The 20,048-nt window shown below is 41.5% G+C and overlaps 1 protein-coding gene across 2 annotated transcripts; it reads right to left on the bottom strand.

Moving 5' to 3' along the window:
* Window positions 1–9,640: 9,640 nt before the first annotated feature.
* On the bottom strand, window positions 9,641–18,145 carry LOC115134606 (CTD nuclear envelope phosphatase 1A-like). Of its 2 annotated transcripts, XM_029668772.2 has the most exons (9): window positions 17,385–18,145; window positions 15,405–15,471; window positions 14,338–14,456; window positions 14,088–14,159; window positions 13,478–13,594; window positions 12,793–12,904; window positions 11,380–11,488; window positions 10,541–10,625; window positions 9,641–10,424 (listed from the first exon to the last, which is right to left on the bottom strand). In XM_029668772.2, the coding sequence occupies exons 1-8, from the start codon at window positions 17,487–17,489 to the stop codon at window positions 10,568–10,570; spliced, it is 759 nt and encodes a 252-aa protein (XP_029524632.1). In that variant the 5' UTR covers window positions 17,490–18,145; the 3' UTR covers window positions 9,641–10,424; window positions 10,541–10,567. The 2 variants fall into 2 exon arrangements, with proteins under 2 accessions (XP_029524632.1, XP_029524633.1); XM_029668773.2 differs by lacking the exon at window positions 11,380–11,488 and having other exon boundaries at window positions 17,385–18,137.
* Window positions 18,146–20,048: the final 1,903 nt, after the last annotated feature.

Genomic DNA, 20,048 nt, shown 5'->3' on the forward strand with positions numbered 1-20,048 from the left:
CCTATCATCTCTAACACCACTCTCACAAAAAAATAGAATAAATAAATACAGTTAAAATTGCACCACATTACTCTACTATTTTAATATATTTAGTCCTACCACATGCCAACAACTTGAAAGGATGGGACATCACCACAAAAGCTCGTACAGGACAACTTTATATATCCTAACATCACTTTGTCTGGCAAAGGCTCGACATCAAAACTCACCCTGCCACCCTGTCTGCGTCGCACCAAACAACGAGCATCACAAACACTGCGGGAATCTTTTACATTTACTGCTACCCCAGTTATCTCTCCTTTCAATGGCGCCCTATTTCTTGAGAGTGAAACAATTCACATTTCTTGCCCCCATTAGTTTATTGCGGAGCGCATTCTCCCTCTGACCAGCAGAAACACAAACAATTATCACAAGTCCACTTCTGGTTACCCTCAATGATTCCACAGCACTCAACTCTGTTTTTACCCACCCTGAAACCACAAATGGATCAGTCAAAAGGCAAGGGTCCACTTTTTCCTAAAACTTTACTCCTACTGTCAGACTCATCTTTATCCTGACCCTCGGTACAAGTCTCCACCACACCTAGAACCTCTGATAATTCACCCTCATTCACTTCCTCTTCAGCTCACTCTGCTTACACTTTCTACCATTCTTCAAACCAGCTCTATTTTTCCCGCCATTTTTACCCAACTCAAGCTCACCCTCTTCCTCCCTCTCTCTCTTAGACCTCCTCTGCCTCTCTTTTCCCCCTCCATTCCTCCTCCGTATTCCAAGTAAACGTCTCCTTATGATAATACTGTACTTCTCCTGACATACATCTTGTTCTTGCTTTCTCAAGGGACGCCATTTAAACGGCTGTCACAGTCTCCGTACAATCAGCACGAACACCTCGGGATGTAGCACTCAACAGTTCATCCCACATATAATGCAGCTGCTTCGTCTTGATGTTCTTCTTTATCAAAAAGCTACCTAGACGCTTTTCAATTTCAAACAAACGCTCTCTCCGTCTTTCTTCTCCAATGTGCTCCTTCAACGTCCAAAACACTCCTGACTTGGTGTATGACGCCAACTACTGTATGGGGTGAAAACTGTAACTTTAACGCAGAAAAAAAACATGCTCATATTATCCCCATCAAAATGAAGAAAAAACACTGTCAGTTTCAAATTTCTTATCAGAACCCTACACAGGCTCTGGGGCCTGAGACGGGGGGAGCATCTCCCGACAGTATTCCCTGTAATGTTTCAGACGTGAAGTCCTGAAGATCCAATAACCTTTTGGCCACTTTCACAATTCAGTTTCTCCAATGTTTTTATTAGTTTGTCCTTGTACAATTAATCACCTGTGTAATAAACGCAACAAAATCCACCTTCTTCACCATTAGTATTTCAGGATATTTTATCTGATGAACGATATCAATAGGCTGCTGGTCATCCACTGCCAGAGATTCATCATCTCTACTCTCTCCAACAATTTTCACTGCCTCCACATAGGAAACCTGCTCGACAGCCCTGGGTCCTCGCTACTTTGACCTCCTACACCCTGACAGGGCATTTAGGGAATTCTGGAACATGATTCCCATCACAGTTGAAGCATCCTCAGACTCTTCAACACCGAGGTCTCCCAAATCAACATCCTTACTCATGAATTGTACCAACCAGAAACTGCTATTTGTTTCCAGATTTCGCTTTTTTAGCTCCATTTTTCTTCATTACCGTCGTCCAGTCATTCTTACCAACTTCATTCGCACTAAACACAATCAAACATTGCATATGAATATTAAATATCACAATACCATAAAGCTCACAAAACCATAAAGCCCGCCAATATGGAGCCACCATGGAGGGACCTTCCTGAGATTATCCAATAGAAACTCTAGTTTTCTGTTTGGGAGTAAACGGCTTCCGTTATAAAACGTTTTGCAACTGTTGGCTGTGGTCGTCCTCTAATGAATACACCCCTGATACTGTTGGGTGTGAGGTTGGCGAGCTTATGAATGTTGCCAAATTTAACAAAAAAATCAGAGCAAATTTAACAATTCCAGAGCCAGAAATCAGCATGTTGTAATCCTTTGTAGCTAAGCCAGATATACTTTTGAGGAGATCGTATTAACGTCCATTGTGTACATTGCCCGTGCGTTAACAAGTTAACAATGGGCTATGCAGTGCATTCTCTGTAGAATCCCACAAGAAGTGAATGGGAGTCAATTGGGCGCTAGCTCAAAAACCCAGCATGAATTACATTAAACAAAACTCAACATGACAAATATTTTCAGATAATATAGATAATTAACTTGTTCTTAATATCGTACAGCTTTTAAATTGTGTCATTACAAAATAGGCATGTTTCTCAACTCATACCCAGGGGTGTAGTGCTGTTGGAGTGTGGAAGAACAGCGCTCCCTCACCCTTTTCAATTTGAGAATGCACAGAGCTGGTAAAACTATTTCTGGGAAAGGTATTATCAAAACTTTGAAATAAATGCTATTTAATTACCACAAAAATTCCATGAAAAACAATAGAATGACAGGCCAAATAAATATCTACATTTGCAATCTAGAGATAGTTAAATGGTTGCTTGTTTCCTGTCTTCTCTCTGGCTGTGGTGAGAATTATGAACTATAGGCTATGTGTGTGCACTGCGTAAACCCGTCGGAGGCTTGATCACTTTGGCCAATCAGAACGTGGAAAAAAGAAATCCTAATTCACTGTGTGTCTGCCTGGATGTTCATAAAACTCCACGGACCCTCTTGTACAGTGGAACCCAGAACTTGGAGCCTCTCTGAAAGTCGCTGTAGCCATGCTTGTTTAGTTTAGTTTAGTTTATTAATTCGACCATTTTAATAAATAAGCACACAAAACTTAAAAGCCATACATGCACATGAATAAAATCATGCAATACTGTGTTCGATCTTGTCTAGCCATCTTGTCTCAAGAGGACCACAATGGAAATAAGTCCCGGACTTTATTGTGTGCCCAAAAGCTGACGCTGGTCCAGGAGAACTCGGACGAAAACTTCAAAAAGATATCTTTGTCACGAACCGGCTCAAAGCCCGTAACAAAGGGAGACAACGTGGAGATAAGGAGTAGCAAAACATATATTTATTAACTAAATAACTAAGTAAAATATACAATGGTGTGTGTAATCAGTAATCAGTAGTGTAAGTGAGTGTTTTGCATGCATGAATGTGATAAAGCAGGGTGTTGAAAGGTGCCAAAGCAAACAAACAAAAGGCCACCAAGAACCACAACACAATCTACAAAGGTGTCTGCATGGAGAGAGTCTTCCTCCATGAATGTGGAAGAGGTCTATTTATCCTGGGAGTCACCTGGCCCAGGTGTTTCCCATGTAGCTGACGACCCTCTGCACTCCGCCCACCGGCATCCTAATAAGGAAACAAGAACAAAGACAGACTACGGCAGACAAGAGTGGGAGGGTCGTCACATCTTCCAGGTCGAATAAACTAAGTAGAGAATCAATCTTCAGGATGTTATTTTCATATATATCCAATAACGTTCCAACCGGATCATACGTTTTCATCTGCAGCCAAATGGAACGACGGTGACATCAACAGACAAATGCGCCACAAGGAAATTGCATTCTGCCAAGACAGTGACTATTTCCCCTCCCATTCGGTCAAAGCTCACACCAGAAGCTCCATTCCACGTTCTACTGAATGAGGACATCTAGTGGAAGGCGTAGGAAGTGCTACCAGATCCATATCTTATTTGGAAGTGAATAGGCGATGACTTGAAATTAGACATGTATTCAGAATTTCACTTCCTGTTTGGAAGATTGCCTGCCCTATGAGTTCTGTTATACTCACAGACACAATTCAAACAGAAACTTCAGAGTGTTTTCTATCCAATAGTAATAATAATATGCATAAATTAGTAATCTAGGACAGAGTAGGATGCAGTTCACTATGGGCACGCAATTCATCCAAAGTGAAAATACTGCCCCCTATCCCCAACAAGTTAAGACTGAAAATAGTCTGTTCATTACCGGAGATAAATAACGAAATGCGCGCTGTCATCCACGCGCGCCACTAGAGTCAAAATGAGAGCCACCTAGAAAAACTACAAATTCTAGCTATTTAAAAAAAAAACAAGCCTGAAACACTTTCGAAAGCCTGTTGACATCTAGTGGAAGCCCTAGGAGCTGCAATTAGGGAGGTATTCCTTTTTCCATAGACAGGCATTTTAAATGGTGGTCATCGGGTTTTCGCCTACCATATCAGTGCTGTTATACTCACAGACATTATGTTAACCGTTTTGGAAACTTCAGAGTGGTTTCTATCCAATACTACCAATTATATGCATATCCTAGCTTCTGGGCCTGAGTAACAGGCAGTTTACTTTGAACACGTCAGTCATCCGAATTTCCAAACACTGCCCCCGGCCCTCAAGAAGCTAACTGACCTAAGACAGGGAATTGTTACTAGGATTAAATGTCAGGAATTGTGAAAAAACGAGTTTGGCGAAGGTGTATGCAAACGTCCTACTTCAACTGTATCTCCCTGGCATATTACATAATATATGTAGCAGCATAGAAGACATTTTGGAATCACCCTGTTGTGCTGCGCTCCATTGAACAGGAAAGTGGCGTGGCGGTCCTTGTGGGCAAATTTTGTCATTTGGCATTTATGGTGCTTTCAAGACAACTGGGAACATGGTTGAATCATGAAGTCAGTGATTTTCTAGTCGGAGCTCTAGAAAGAGGCCCTAGTTCCCGACTTGGAATCCCTAGTTGTATGACCGTTCAAAACGTATTTTCCTAGTCGGAGCTAGTTTTTTTCAGAGTTCGCCGTTGTCTTGAATGCGTCAGAAGTCATGCTGTATTGACAACATGGCCAATGTATTCAACCTTTTCTTGCCCATGGTGTTGAATGTTTATCCTTTTAAGCTTGGAAAAGCAACCCTTAAACACAAACTTGGACCACACACCCACTCCATTGAATAGCAGGCCAAACCACTCATTGTTGAATTTGCGATTTCCAAATTGTTGTGTAATGTTTATGTCCAATGGCCGATGAGCACTGATACATTTTATCTTTAATGTATTGTCATATGACAAGGATTGAAAAGGATTTGCCAGTAGATTATCGACTTGATGCATGATGATGACTGCTTGTCTAGCTTGCTAGCTAAGATTTTGAAAGTATGATGTTGACATGATCAGTCCAATAAAAGCTACTGTAAATATAATGTGATTTGACATCATTTTATCTGTGGCCAATGACTGTAAGCCTTCTTGGATGTAACTCTATGGCAGCACCCAAAGGGCTTGAATTTTCGAGCTCTACCCATATATTTTGCGGTGATGTACAGTGGTGCCCCTATGAGTGACACGACACTGAGCCAATCACAGCACAGCTAGAGAACATTACCAACCCCTAGACCATGTTTGTATTCTGCATTATTAACTGTTTTTTTTCCTTTTTGTTTACATTGTTTGCAAACTGATATGTGACACGTATTAATGCCAAAATATCATGCAAAACAGGCAACCCCCCCCCCCCCCCACAGGTGCTCCAGATTTCCTCAAACATGATATGTGTACCTCTCGTGCTGGCTGCGCTGTGATCGTTGCTGGTGGTGTGGATGTAAATACCTAGATTGATGTATAATGTTTTGTAGGGATTCTGTGTGATGTGAAGATATGAAAGGAGAGAGTACTATTACCAAATATGCTGTATGAATAGTAGAGATTTGATCAAGTGACAATGGAAAGAAATATTTAATAATATACAACTTGTATACCCACACCACATAGTAAGTGGTGTAGAAAGTATTCTGAGAAATGTTCAGTCCCTTCATGGATCATTTGATAAAAGATAGTGTTAACGCATTGTATGAAAATGAATGAAAATCTAAATGGTCTGGGAAATAAAGTCTCAGACAAAGATTGGCACATATACACTTTTGGTAAAAGTACAGGACCTGACTTACCCCAAACCAATAACACCATAAATGCTTATGGGATTTCCTTCACCCCACCACATTTTGAAACAAAACCCATGCCCTGTTAATTAAATAGAACCAATGAATGTTGAACATGTAGAGACTTGTTAACTAAACTTAAAGATGGTGGTGGCTTAGGTGAGAGATAAAAAAAAACATTATCACTTTAACATAAGTATTCAGACCCTTTACTCAGTACTTTTTTGAAGCACCTTTGGCAGAAATTACAGCCTCGAGCTTGGCACACCTGTATTTGGAGAGTTTATCCCATTCTTCACTGCAGAACCTTTCGAGTTCTGTCAGCTTAGATGGGGAGCGTTGCTGCACAGCTATTTTCAGGTCCCTTCAGTGATGTTCGATCAGGTTCAAGTCTGGGCTCCGACTCAAGGACATTCAGAGACTTGTCCCGAAGCCACTCCTGGATTGTATTGGCTATGTGCTTAGGGTTGTTGTCCTGTTGGAAGGTGAACCGTCACCCCAGTCTGAGATCCTAAGCACTGGAGTTTTCATCAAGGATCTCTCTGTACTTTGCTCCATTCATCTTTGCCTCAATCCTGACTAGTCTCCCTGCCACTGAAAAACATCTCCAAAGCAGGATGCTGCCACCACCATGCTTCATCGTAGGAATGGTGCTAGGTTTCCTCCAGATGTGACGCTTGGCATTCAGGCCAAAGAGTTCAATTTTGGTTTCATCTGACCAGAGAATCTTGTTTCTCATGGTCTGAGAGTCTGGCCACTCCACCATAAAGGCCCGATTGGTGGAGTCCTGCAGAGATTGTGGTCCTTCTGGAAGATCCTCCCATCTCCACAGAGTAACTTTGGAGCTCTTTCAGAGTGACCATCGGGTTCTTGGTCACCTCCCTGACCAATGCCCTTCTCCCCAGATCTAGGAAGAGCCTTGGTGGTTCCAAACGTCTTCCATTTAAGAATGATAGAGGCCACTGTGTTCTTGGGGACCTTCAATACTGCAGAAATGTTTTGGTACCCTTCCTCAGATCCGTTCCTCAACACAATCCTGTCTCGGAGCTCTACGGACAATTCCTTCGACCACATAGCTTGGTTTTTGCTCAGACATGCACAGTCAAATGCGGGACCTTATATAGACAGGTGTTTGCCTTTCCAAATCATGTCCAATATTTGGAAAGGCACACACCTGAAACATCTCAAGAATGATCAATGATCAATGGAAGAATGATCAATGGAAACAGGATGCAGCTGAGCTCAATTTCGAGTCTCAATCAGTAATTTTTTCTTTATCTAAAAACTTGATTTCTCTTTGTCATTATGGGGTATTGTGTGTAGATTGCTGAATTATAATTTATTTAATCCATTTTAGAATAAGTGTAGAAAAGGCCCATGGAGTTGGTGGAATACTCCTTTAATTCATTGCCATTTACTCAGCTGGGCCAGGGGCGCTTTAATTAGGTCAGGTGGAAATGTCCGACAGATCTCAACTCCATAAAAGGAGGAAATTGCCATCGCCTCTCTTCCTTAACTCCATCTCACCCAGAAGTTCTGTGCGTCCATGAATCCACGTAAGTCCACCGACTCTGTTACCTTTCTGAATTATCTGTGGCGATCGGGAGAGTGGGCCATTCAGTTACTGTTAATAGTTATCACCGCAGAGCGCGGCTTGGAGCGCAAGTTTCAAACATATTGTGTAATGCGAATTGTCAATGATCACGGCCCTACAGATCCTCATAGGCCAATTACACAATCGATATGGTTCATGTGTATTGAAATTAATTATATGTACACATGAAGAGAATTGGAAGCGTGAAAGGAGAAACGTCATTGTTTGCTAACTGATTTGACTTTGATCATGGGGATTATAGATTGTATAACCATTCACTGTTTGTATTCTCATGATTTATGATAAATAGTTATGAGCCTAAATGACTCACGGATGATTACTATTGACTTCTTCATGAACTGGACTGTTGAATTCCCTAAATTATGTTAATAATGAATGATATGATTTGATCTTTGATTATGAATTTGATTGTATACATGTTATTTGTTTCCTTTGTGATGCAGCACAGACTACTCAGTAAATATACCACTTTATGGTTAAAAGAATTCCTGCCTCAGTCTCATCCATTTCTCTGTCACCTGACACGTGACCACCTGTTCACCTTCACTGTCAGTCATCCTACCTGTCCAGCTACCCACACCGATTCCAATAATCTTTCAATGGTCCTTCGAGCCGGATGATGACTGAACCAAAGACAGGTGAAAAGGAAATGGAGGCGGAGAGGGAAGAATTGTCTCCACTGGAAGGAAGAAGAGAGGAGGAGAGAGCAGCTGAGGGAAAGGCCTTGGAACAAAGGAAATATCCAGGAGCTAAGCCTAAAGCAACAAAGGCTTCATCCTCAACTACCAGAAGAACCAGGCAAGCACCTGGTTATCTTAAGGATTATGTGGTCGAGGTTCCGACATCAAAGGGCAAGCCCACCAGAGCTCAAAGAGTTGATGGATCAACTATATGTTTCAGCCATCAACCATCCCCTCTGAGCCAAGGACCGGAAACTGCTTTGGAGCAGGAAAGTGGTCTACGTGAAGAACCTATGGAGGAGGTAACTCCCACTGCACAGGTCGACCAGCTTCCAGAGGCAGGCTCCGCTCACCCCTTAACTAATGGGAAATCGTCGAAGCACTCTAGACGGAGTGGGAGTTCGACCAGTGGATACCCCTTTGGAAGTGGCCATGGCAGCCGCCATTCACTAGCCCTCACTAACATAACAAAATGTGGAAAAAGTCAAAGGGTCTGAATTCTTTCCGACAGCACTGTATGTGTAACTGTATGAAGCGAGGGTCTTAAGTAAAAAATTATACTGCAATGGTTTTATAGGTAAAAGCTATAGAAACAATGTGAGTCTACAGATCCCTTGTGTGTATTTTAGATTGTTGCAAATAAATTCATAATCCTACAATGTGATTTTCTGGATTTTTTTCCCCTCATTTTGTCTATCATAGTTGAAGTGTACCTATGATGAAAATTACAGGTCTCATCTTTTTAAGTGGGAGAACTTGCACAATTGGTGGCTGACTAAATACTTTTTTGGCCCACTGTATATTGTAATAACCTGCCCCTGGGACTGCGGTTGAAAATTAGCCGGCTGGCTAAAACCGGCACTTTTACTGGAACGTTGATTAATGTGCACTGTCCCTGTAAAATAAAAATACAACTCAAGTAAAAAAACAAGTTTCCTCAATTATAAACAGTTTGTGGACAGTGTGGGAACTGACCAATGGCGGCTCCAAATGGGCGTTGTTATCGAGAAACGCCCCAATTAACAGTCTGCAATTACACCTTATTGCAATATCATGGTCAATATCAGTTTTTGGCAAGTTCACAGGACTAAATGAGAAGGGGTCCCTTTTGAGGAAACACCCCCTGGACATTTGCCCCATTCAAACCCTTCTGTCCTGCTCCAAGGTTGGATGAAAGACATGTACGTCAGAAAATATATTTCCACTGACAGGAAGTCTATCAATTCAATAATTAATAAATGCAGAATAATCACAAGTCAAACACAGCTGTATGTGACAGCCAATTTTGTTTTTAAAATATTGCTCAGAAATGTATGTTTCAGAGATTCACCATGGAATGCAGCGAACAAAGATCACAAAATATAAGCAGTAACACTACAATCATGAATTAAGGTCAGTAAAATAGTATGTTGCCAAGCAATTTATTGGACACTGATCGATTTGATGTCTGACCGACAGAAACCCACCAAAGGCCTTAGCTTACATTTTTCAATGGGCCAGGATGTTGGAGTTACATTGAAGGAAATGGGATAATGTGTACATGGTACATGGTTTAAAGAGAACGGGAGTAAATCAGGCTTGAAAAAGTCCAAGGAAGAAAACATGCTCATGAATAGAAAGATTGATGAAAATAAAACTTAACTTTGCTCTGTGGATGGAGAAGAAGGGTCAAAATCTTACATCTGTATTAACTACACAACATTCAAGTCATTTTTCTGAAATAAGGACTGGTTTCTTCATCGTCTCATAATCAGTATTTCCATAGTCAATAGGTTTAAAAGATTTCATATTTCATCAACAACAAAAAAGTGACTAATGCAAGCATACTCTCACATGTTTACACAAACACACTCAACATGCACTCCCAGAATCCAAGGACTTTAAGGCAAGAGTTTCCATTCAGGAAAAATACAAATAAAAAGTTTGCCCTCTCCACTTTGTTTTCCTTCCTTATACATAGCTCCCTCCTTGGTATTTGTGGCCCCCAGTCTTTGTCCTCACCCTTCTTAAAAAGGCTCACACACACCACAGAGCGGGGGAGATGTGAGCTGAGCAGGGGGGGGCAACCAGCAGAGAAGGCATTCTAAAAAGAGGAAGTGGAGCTGCTGAGGCTGGAGCCGATGGCGAATCACCATAGCCGATGCTGATGGAGGTTTCGACTGAGGACGGACCGGACATCTGAGGTGAACCTGAGATTGAGATGAAGAGGGAAGAGAAACTGGAGAATTACTATGGAAAACAACAGACTAATGAGTTATCACTAGTCTTGGCCGCTCATCACAGGTGTAATATCTTTGAGACATACCTCAGGGCATCTAGCATGGGTAGCAGGTTAAGAAGAGCCGTGTCGCTTGGGTCGCTGAACCACGATTTGATGGGTATTGCGTTGTCTGTGAGGTGAACACACAGATGTTTGACAAGAGGATAAGGAGACAGGACAGATTCATGATGACAGAAGAAAAGCCCCTTTTGAAACTTAGTTTGGAATAATAGTGTGGTAGATAGGAATATATCTAAAGTGTATTTGGCTGTGTGAGTTGTAGCACAGAGCCTTGTATTCACACACCTTGACTTTTTACACATTGTTATGTTACAAAGTGGGATGTCAACTTATGTCAAAGTGAAAGAAAAATTCTAGGATTTAAAAAAAACATTTATTAAAAATAAAACACAAATATACAACACATATACAAAGGTATGTGGACACCCCTTCAAATTAGTGGATTTGGCTATTTCAGACATCCGTTTCTGACAGTTCTATAAAATCGAGCACACAGCCATACAATCTCCATAGACAAACATTGGCAGTAGAATGGCCTTACTGAAGAACTCAGTGCCTTTCAACTGGGCACCATGATGGATTCCAACAAGTCAGTTCATCAAATGTCAGCCCTTCTAGAGCTGCCCCGGTCAACTGTAAGTGGTAGGCAACACAAGCTCACAGAACAGGACTATTGAGTGCAGAAGCGTGTAGCGTGTAAAAATCGTCTGTCCTCGGTTGCAACACTCACTACAGAGTTCCAAACTGCTTCTGGAAGCAACGTCAGCACAATAACTGTTCATCAGGAGCTTCATGAAATGGGTTTCCATGGCCGAGCAGCCACACACAAGCCTAAGATCACCATGTGCAATGCCAAGTGTCACCTGGACTGGTGTAAAGCTCGTCGCCATTGGACTCTGGAGAAGTGGAAACACGTTCTCTGGAGTGATGAATCACGCTTCACCATCTGGCAGTCCGACAGGAGAACGCTACCTGCCAAGATACATAGTGCCAACTGTAAAGTTTGGTGGAGGAATAATGGTCTGGGGCTGTTTTTCATGGTTCGGGCTAGGCCCCTTACTTCCAGTGAAGGGAAATCTTAACGACACCACATACAATGATATTCTAGATGATTCTGTGCTTCCAACTTTGAGGCAACAGTTTGGGGAAACCCTTTCCTGTTTCAGCATGACAACATCTCTGTGCACAAAGCGAGGTCCATACAGAAATGGTTTGTCGAGATCGGTGTGGAAGAACTTGACTGGCCTGCACAGCGACCTGACCTCAATCATATCGAACACCTTTTTTGGGGATGAATTGGAATGCTGACTGAGAGCCAGACCTAATCACCCAAAATCACTTTTGGCAGCAATTACAGCTGTGATTGTTTTGGGGTAAGTTTCTAAGAGCTTTGCATACCTGGATTGTACAATATTTGCACATGATTATTTGTTAAATTCTTCAAGCTCTGTCAAGTTGGTTGTTAATCATTGCTAGACAGCCATTTTCAAGTCTTGCCATAGATTTTCAAGACGATTTAAGTCAAAACTGTAATTAGACCACTAAGGAACTTTGGATTTCGTCTTTTTGATCCATCTTCACTTTTCCCCGATCACAGCCATTAAACTCGGTTTTAAAATCACCATTGGTCTCATGGTGAAATCCCTGAGCGATTTCCTTCCTCTCTGTCAACTGAGTTAAGAAGGACGCCTGTATCTTTGTAGTGACTGGGTGTATTGATACACCATCCAAAGCGCAATTGATCACTTCACCATGCTCAAAGGGATATTTAATATTTTTTTAGTTTCACCCATCTACCAATAGGTGCCATTCTTTGTGAGGCATTGGAAACCCTCCCTGATCTTTGTGGTTGAATCTGTGCTTGAAATGTACTTCTTGACTGAGGGACCTTACAGATAATTGTATGTGTGGGATACCGAGTTGAGGTAGTCATTCAAAAATAATGTTAAACACTATTATTATACACAGAGTCCATGCAACTTGTTAATCAAATGTTTACTCCTGAACTTATTTAGGCTTGCCATAACAAATGGGTTGAATACTTACTGCCTCAAGACATTTCAGCTTTTCATTTGTTATTCATGTGTAAACATTAAAAAAAAACACAATTCCACTTTGAGATTAAGTGGTACTTTGTCTAGATCATTGACACAAAATCAAAATGTAATCTATTTCAAATTCAGGCTGTAACAACAATGTGGGAAAGGTCAAGGGGTTTGAATACTTTCTGAAGGCACTGTACATGTAGTAAATAGAACATCATAGCAGTTGCTTACCAGGGTGGCTGCGGTAGGCCCCAGGCGAGTTGTCCAGGATGACTACACTAGATAGATCGTTGTGCACCACAGAAAGATCTTTAATATAACTACCCAGATCCAATGTACAGTGCTAGACAGAGAAAAGAGGAATAAACGAGAGTTGTATATGTTGCAAATGAGTGACAAGTCTAACTGTACATCCTTTCTAGAGAGAACCTCTAAATCAGGTGTGTCAAACAAATGTTGAAATGTTGCCCCGCGGACCACATTCGGTCTTCATAGTCCTCTATCCATTGCTTTTGACATTTTCGATGCTGCCTGACTGATGACTGTTATCAAGCTGGACAGAGTGAAGAGACTATAAATGTAGGTCCAATATCATTTCTACAGTTTCGATTTGGTTTTTAGTCATTTCAATGTTGATTGACTGAGTTTTTTAATATCAAACCACCCGCAGGTCGGATTGAATGGGCTTGCCGGCCGGATCCGGCGCGGGCCGTATATTTGACATCCCTGCTCTAAATAATGACAAATAGACATTCAGGGCCAGTTCCCTGGACACAGAATTAAAAGTGAATTGAAAGTGCTTAGTCTAGGACTAAGCTTAACCTGTGTCCAGGAAACCAGCCTTTAGAGTAGAAGACTGAGCAGGGTGCATAACTGTACAGAGATGAAGTGAACCTGTGTCAGTAGGTTTGTTTACCTGTCTGTAGTATCTTCGTTTCAGGATGTCCCTGTCCTTGTCTAGCTTGTCAGACACAGCTGAGCCATAGATTTCCATACTGGCCGTGAAAACCACCAGCTCATACCACTGACTTACCTAAGAGAGAAACAAACAGGCACACAAACAAACAGGCAAGAGAGAACCACCAGACAAATGTGTTCAAAATAAGTACAAGTGATTAATCAATTGCAAATTAATGAACTGTAGTCTACAACCCCAGTTGATAATTGATGCTAGCTCAATGCACTTTTCACACATTTATCCTCATCCCCAAGAGCTACGGTAGAGAGAATAAACAACACAAGACTTAGAATTTCCTTAGCCTCTTGAAAAGCTACAAACACATGGAACTAATTTACATAGACAATTAATCCTCAATTAAAAATATATATATATATATATATATATATTAACTAGGCAAGTTGGTTAAGAACAAATTCTTATTTACAATGACGGCCTACACTGGCCAAACCCAGACGACGCTGGGCCAATTGTGCGTCGCCCTTTGAGACTCCCAATCACGGTCGATTGTGATACAGCATATAAGAATAATTATTTGGATATTGACACAAAAGGCACTATCACTCACCACTTCTAAGAAGAAGTCCACATGCGGTCTTTTATGTACAAAAAACCTGACAGGATGTTTGTCGATTACCACCTTCACAAGAGAGAGAAATAAATAAATAATGAGGGAGAAAGAGAATAAGAGCAGGAAAGGTTAGGAAACATATTCCTGGAGTTAATGAGTCAATGATGAGTATTAGTCAGTCTGGTGTGTGTGTGTTGACAAGGTGATGTTAATAAATCAGTCAGACAGTAAACGTATAGGCCATTACCTTTAGAGTGAAGTCTGGGGGAGTGCCTGGTCTCACTGTGGGTCTCATCACCCCGTCATGGTGGGAGTGAATTAGGGTCTCATCAAGGTCCAGCACCAGAATCTTCCTCTTAACGGCATCTGATGAGCAAGAGCGCAATCACATTCAACACCAGAGAGAAAAACTAAACAAGTAACCTCAAATGTATCAGTTTCTGCCTAAGCCATAAATCCCTGGTTTCATAGCCTGGTCCCAGATCTGTTTCTTCCCTCACACCAACTCTTACTGTCAATGTCATGACAATCACGATAGCGACATTAACAGTTGGCAAGACAGCACAAAAAGATCTGGGACAAGGCTAAGAACCTTTGACCTTCTTATGAGACATAATTAGTTTGTGTTTGCCATGGCACCATGAAGTAGACTAGGCAGAGAGCTCCTCTAAAGATGTTTTATATTTTATTGTTTGTGTTTTCTTTATTTGATCTTATATTGGATTTTGTTAGCCTAATAAGTTTTGATTATTTATATACCGATTCAACGGTGTTATGACACCGGCAAGAGTTCGTTTTGCCCAGAGGCTAACTAGCTTTCATTTGATTTGAAACTGGAGATAGCATAGGCTTGGACATCACAGAGGCTTGTTGTAGTGGATCTCTCACTCCAAGGAGGACTATCCCAATAATTGGCACCCTATCTAGAGGATGCCGGCTTCACACAGGTGGGTGCAACATGTTGTTTGAGGAGTATCTACCCACTGAGTCTGCAGAGAAGCTGGGGATTGCAAGGGCTGGCCTGATGATCCGGACCTTTCTTACTTACTTTTTTCATCCAAACTACATTAAAAAATATTTGTATTTCAACTTTATATAACTAGGCAAGTCGGTTAAGAACAAATTCATATTTACAATGACGGCCTACCCCGGACGACGCTGAGCCAATTGTGTGCCGCCCTATGGAACTCCCAGTCACAGCCGGATGTGACTTTTGTTTTTAAGCATCTTTGAGATGATCTGTATAATGAAAAGCTCTATATAAAATAAATATATTATTATTATAGCATTGTTGAAAATAAACAGGATACTTACTGAGTCGGTTTATGAACACAGGCGACAGAGGTAATGTGTCATAACGCACTGTTTGGTACTGGATTACCTGCACAGGAAGAGATGAGCAACTGTCAAAATTGAGAACCTGAAGAATGACAAAGTCCAAAAAGTTGTTCTTAATAAACACAATAAGGTTAGGCCATTTGTTAGATACATTGTAGAGCAATAGCAGTGTGCCGGAGTTGTCAAATATAGATTTTCTTTACTATGCACCTGGAATTACATAAGACTTCAATGGGTTCCAGACATATGTGAAATTACGTTCCAATGACACCAACACAGTTTGGCACTGCTCTATTTCTTTCAAATACTCCTCCAACATAGATACATACAGTGGTTCTCCTCCAGGAATCACACTTCAATTTGCCCTCTGCACCAGGGCTATATTTAACACACATACGCAAGCACACATGTACACACATCCTCAGCTGTCCAGGACTGTCAAACAGACGCAACAGGGTAGTTTCAAGGCAGGCAGCCTTGTGAGACCTTTGTGCACACACACACACAGATAGAGTATGATACTTTCGCTTTTACTATAGAGCTGATAAAAACAAAAAACCTGCTCAGTCACCACGCTTTATTGACAGAATGTCCATAAATGCTGTGTGAATACGGTGTGAAGTCAGTAGTATGCAAGCTATTGCCTTCTCCTTTTCCTACTACAGTGGATTGGTTCGGTTCTGCAGCAAAAAGTTGTTATAGGACCAGCTGAACAATGGAGTGAGTGGCTAATAGGGCTTACCACACTGATTATAGTTGGCTGGATGAAGAAAATACCCCACTTAGTCAAGTGGTTACATAAAACAGGGAAAGGTCATCCAAATGGGTTGTTTGTCTGAAGAGCCATTATCCCATCTGAACAGATGAGAAGCTCTAGGTTACACTACAGAGAGTCGACAGAGAGGGGTTGTTTGTCTGAAGAGCCATTATCCCATCTGAACAGATGGGAAGCTCTAGGTTACACTACAGAGAGTCGACAGAGAGGGGTTGTTTGTCTGAAGAGCCATTATCCCATCTGAACAGATGGGAAGCTCTAGGTTACACTACAGAGAGTCAACAGAGAGGGGTTGATTGTCTGAAGAGCCATTATCCCATCTGAACAGATGGGAAGCTCTAGGTTACACTACAGTGAGTCAACAGAGAGTAAATATACAACCATCTATCCAGCAAGGATTTCTACTAGGATTTTTTTATTTTATCTTTATTTAACTAGGCAAGTCAGTTAAGAACAAATTCTTATTTTCAATGACGGCCTAGGAACAGTGGGTTAAGTGCTTGTTCAGGGGCAGAACGACAGATTTGCACCATGTCAGCTCGGGGGTTTGAACTTGCAACCTTCCGGTTACTAGTCCAACGCTCTAACCACTAGGCTACCCTGCCACCCCCGAACCTGCAATACACTGTCAGCTAAACTGGTAATACAATATTTGAAGAAAAATGATAATCATATTTTATGAGAGAACTTGGTTTAGGTCTTGTAAAAGACAGCACTTGTACTTTTTTGTAAAAAGTGTAGTCAGACTCAGATGTTTTGGTTTAGCCACTGCTCTTCCCTTTCTTATTTTCAAGTATGAAGAAATGGTACTATTTCAGTGTGTATAGAGTTCCCAGCTCTGCTTAGTTACACCTGAAACATCTAATCCGTATCCAAAGTCCCGAGTCCAATCATCACCATGTTCATACAGTGTCATAAACACTGTCCACAACACTGTCCATGACAGGCGATAGAGGACAGCTTCTTCCTGTGCAATACATTCTCTCATATATATATGTATATGTGTGTGTGTGTGTGTGAGCTTCAGATGGACCGTCTCAAGAGCATTGGCAAGTCCAAATGGGCCAAGTGTGTGCTATTAGTTTATCCAACTATCATTATCCGAGTGATATTGATTAGGGAAATCCCATAGTAAGAGGCCAATGTATTACATATTACATAAACATTTCTAAAATACTCACCGTCCTTAAATGTTTCCTGAGTATGTACAGAATAAAACCCCATATTCTAGACGTCACTCCGAGGAAAGTGCGAATGCCAAGTAAACACTGACGGGTCTTCAGCATTTCGACAGTCACTCAAACAGTATTCTCGGCACAAATAGCGGTACAGCCCGAGAGACTCCGGTTGAGTCGGGTCCCCAGCCTCTTCCCTCCAGAACCTGCAGCTGCAGGTCAAGTAGACACCGGCCAATAGCAATCGTGTGCTCAGTTCAAATCCTACTTTCGCCACACTCGATTGAAAATGAATGAAGAAAAAAACCTTTTAAAAAGTAGCTAAACCGTCATTAAAAATGAAAGCGATGAATCCAGGCGAGTAGCAACTAGCATTCGCTGGTTCTCGGTCGCTAGTTTAGCTAGCCCTGGTAGGCTAGAAAAGTGTATAAAAGGAAACGTCCTTATAAAATACCAACGATACAATTCTAACTTTGCTTAGTTAGGTTGACAAATTGAAGTTGGTTGACGAAATATGCCAAAGTCCCAACTAGACGCCGTCAACACATACTTCAAACAAATCCGGAACTGGACAGCACGCCGCCATAACTACGTGGTTTCGACTAGGCGGTATACATGCCACGTTTACGTACTATTCAGAACTAGGAAACTAGAAAATGCCAACTTGCTAACTGAGTGAATGCGGCACGTGTATAACTATAAACTATTATCAAGTCGGACATTTCAGAGTTCCCTAGTTCCGACCAGAAAATGAATGCAGCAACAGTTACGACCGGAAGTGACCTTTTCGTAGCCGGTTGAGAGAAGCTCGTGAGGCATTTAAGCCCTGAACATTGCCTGACAGGCAGCCATGTATCCCAGGCTGCGTACAGCCCCAAGACCGGAGTCAATCGCATGCAACGAACAACGAGCCATATTCAAACAGAGACAGAAAGCTGAAGCCCAGGGGATGGATCGAAATGTACACAATGTGTACCTGGAGGAAAATGGGGTGGGTCATACTTTTTCAATTTCAGTTTAAGGGAGTTTTTACTTTTTATTAATCTAGTCCAGGGGAGGGTCATGCAGTTTGTAATTTATGAAACGTCAATATTTCTTAGTGTTTTAGAATTAGTTCTCATCTCTGATTCTCTGCTGGGCACACAATATCAAGTACAATTATAGGCTATTAATTAAGTGTGGTCTCAATCTAATGATCCATAGCCTAAAGTCTACAAAGCGCATGCTTAGTGAAGCAGAGAATAAACTTTTATATATATATATATATATATATATATATATATATATATATATTTTTAACTAGCTGCTGGGATGGTGTTAATTAAACTAGGCTGCATTAAACACTGCAATGGATATTCCAACCCTGAACCCCGGCCTGCTCTGCTCTTGCTGATCAAAATCTTAGATTTTTGATTAGGCCATAGTCTAATCTTGTGCATGGCCTAGCCTATAATCTATGTTGTGTTCAGTTTGAAAAGGAGAGTGTGAAGATGAGGAGGAGGACAGGCGGTCAAGTTTGATAACTTGCATCTACTATAATTGATTTGATTACAAACAATATGTTTCTTGCCCATGATGTCAGCTTATTTATCAGAGTTATTGACCTCAGAATAAGCCAGATTCGACTGATTTACATTGTGGTGCTGAAATTTGAAGCAGTAGCACAATCAATCGGAAATGGACAGCTCATGGTGCTGAAAGTATGCAAATTTGAGTAGGCATAATTAATTTAAACTGTATTCAATTTAATGAGACTTTACTAACAACAAGAGGGCTTTGTGTTGGAGCCTATTTCTTCCTATTTAAGAAATAAGAACTAGGCATACCTGGTTGACAGATGAAATTGGGCTATAGGCTGCTATATTCATAGATATGTCAGCCAATTCCTCCATCCACCATACACTCTTTAAATAGCCTACCGCCGTGTCAGTGAAGGGCTGTTAAGTTAAAACCAAGACTCGAATTGAGTAGGTATGAGAGGGTATGCCATAAGTCTAATTTTTATTAAAGAAAGTAGCAAAAAGCACAGGCCTACCCCTTGTTAGCTTAAGATTTAGAAGAAAATAAAACATATCTGATTATATAATGTGATCTATAACAGTGCTTTGGTCTGCAATGCTTTATGCTAGAAACAAGCTGTAAAATCCTCTAAAGGTTCTACAGCTGCACCATCGAGAGCACCCTGGCTGGTTGCATCACTGCGTGGTGTGGCAACTGCTCGGCCTCTGACCACAAGGCACTACAGAGGGTAGTGCGTACGGCCCAGTACATCACTGGGGCCAAGCTTCCTGCCATCCAGGACCTCTATACCAGGTGGTGTCAGAGGAAGGCCCTAAAAATTGTCAAAGATTCCAGCCACCCTAGTAATAGACGGTTCTCTCTGCTACCGCATGGCAAGCAGTACCAGAGCGCCAAGTCTAGGTTCAAGAGGCTTCTAAACAGATTCTACCCCCAAGCCATAAGACTCCTGAACATCTAATCAAATGGTTACCCAGACTATTTGCATTAAACCCCTCCCCCCTTTTACGCTGCTGCTACTCTCTGTTATCTATGCATATTCACTTTAATAACTGGCAGCTTCATTAAATAGTACCTGGGAAACACCAGTCTCAAGGTCAACAGTGAAGAGGCGACTCTGGGATGCTGGACTTGTGAGGCGTCTGTTTCTCA

The sequence above is a fragment of the Oncorhynchus nerka genome, linkage group LG9a (assembly GCF_034236695.1).
Source record: "Oncorhynchus nerka isolate Pitt River linkage group LG9a, Oner_Uvic_2.0, whole genome shotgun sequence".
Taxonomy (NCBI): domain Eukaryota; kingdom Metazoa; phylum Chordata; class Actinopteri; order Salmoniformes; family Salmonidae; genus Oncorhynchus; species Oncorhynchus nerka.

Excerpts from the sequence above, each read along its gene's own strand:
- LOC115134606 (XM_029668772.2), bottom strand. The coding sequence starts at position 17,489 with ATGCTGAAGACCCGTCAGTGTTTACTTGGCATTCGCACTTTCCTCGGA. Across the intron at positions 14,457-15,404 it reads TGTGTTCATAAACCGACTCA|ATGCCGTTAAGAGGAAGATT; the intron begins GTAAGTATCCTG and ends CTTGCTCATCAG. Across the intron at positions 11,489-12,792 it reads GGCCTACCGCAGCCACCCTG|GTAGCGTTCTCCTGTCGGAC; the intron begins GTAAGCAACTGC and ends GTATCTTGGCAG.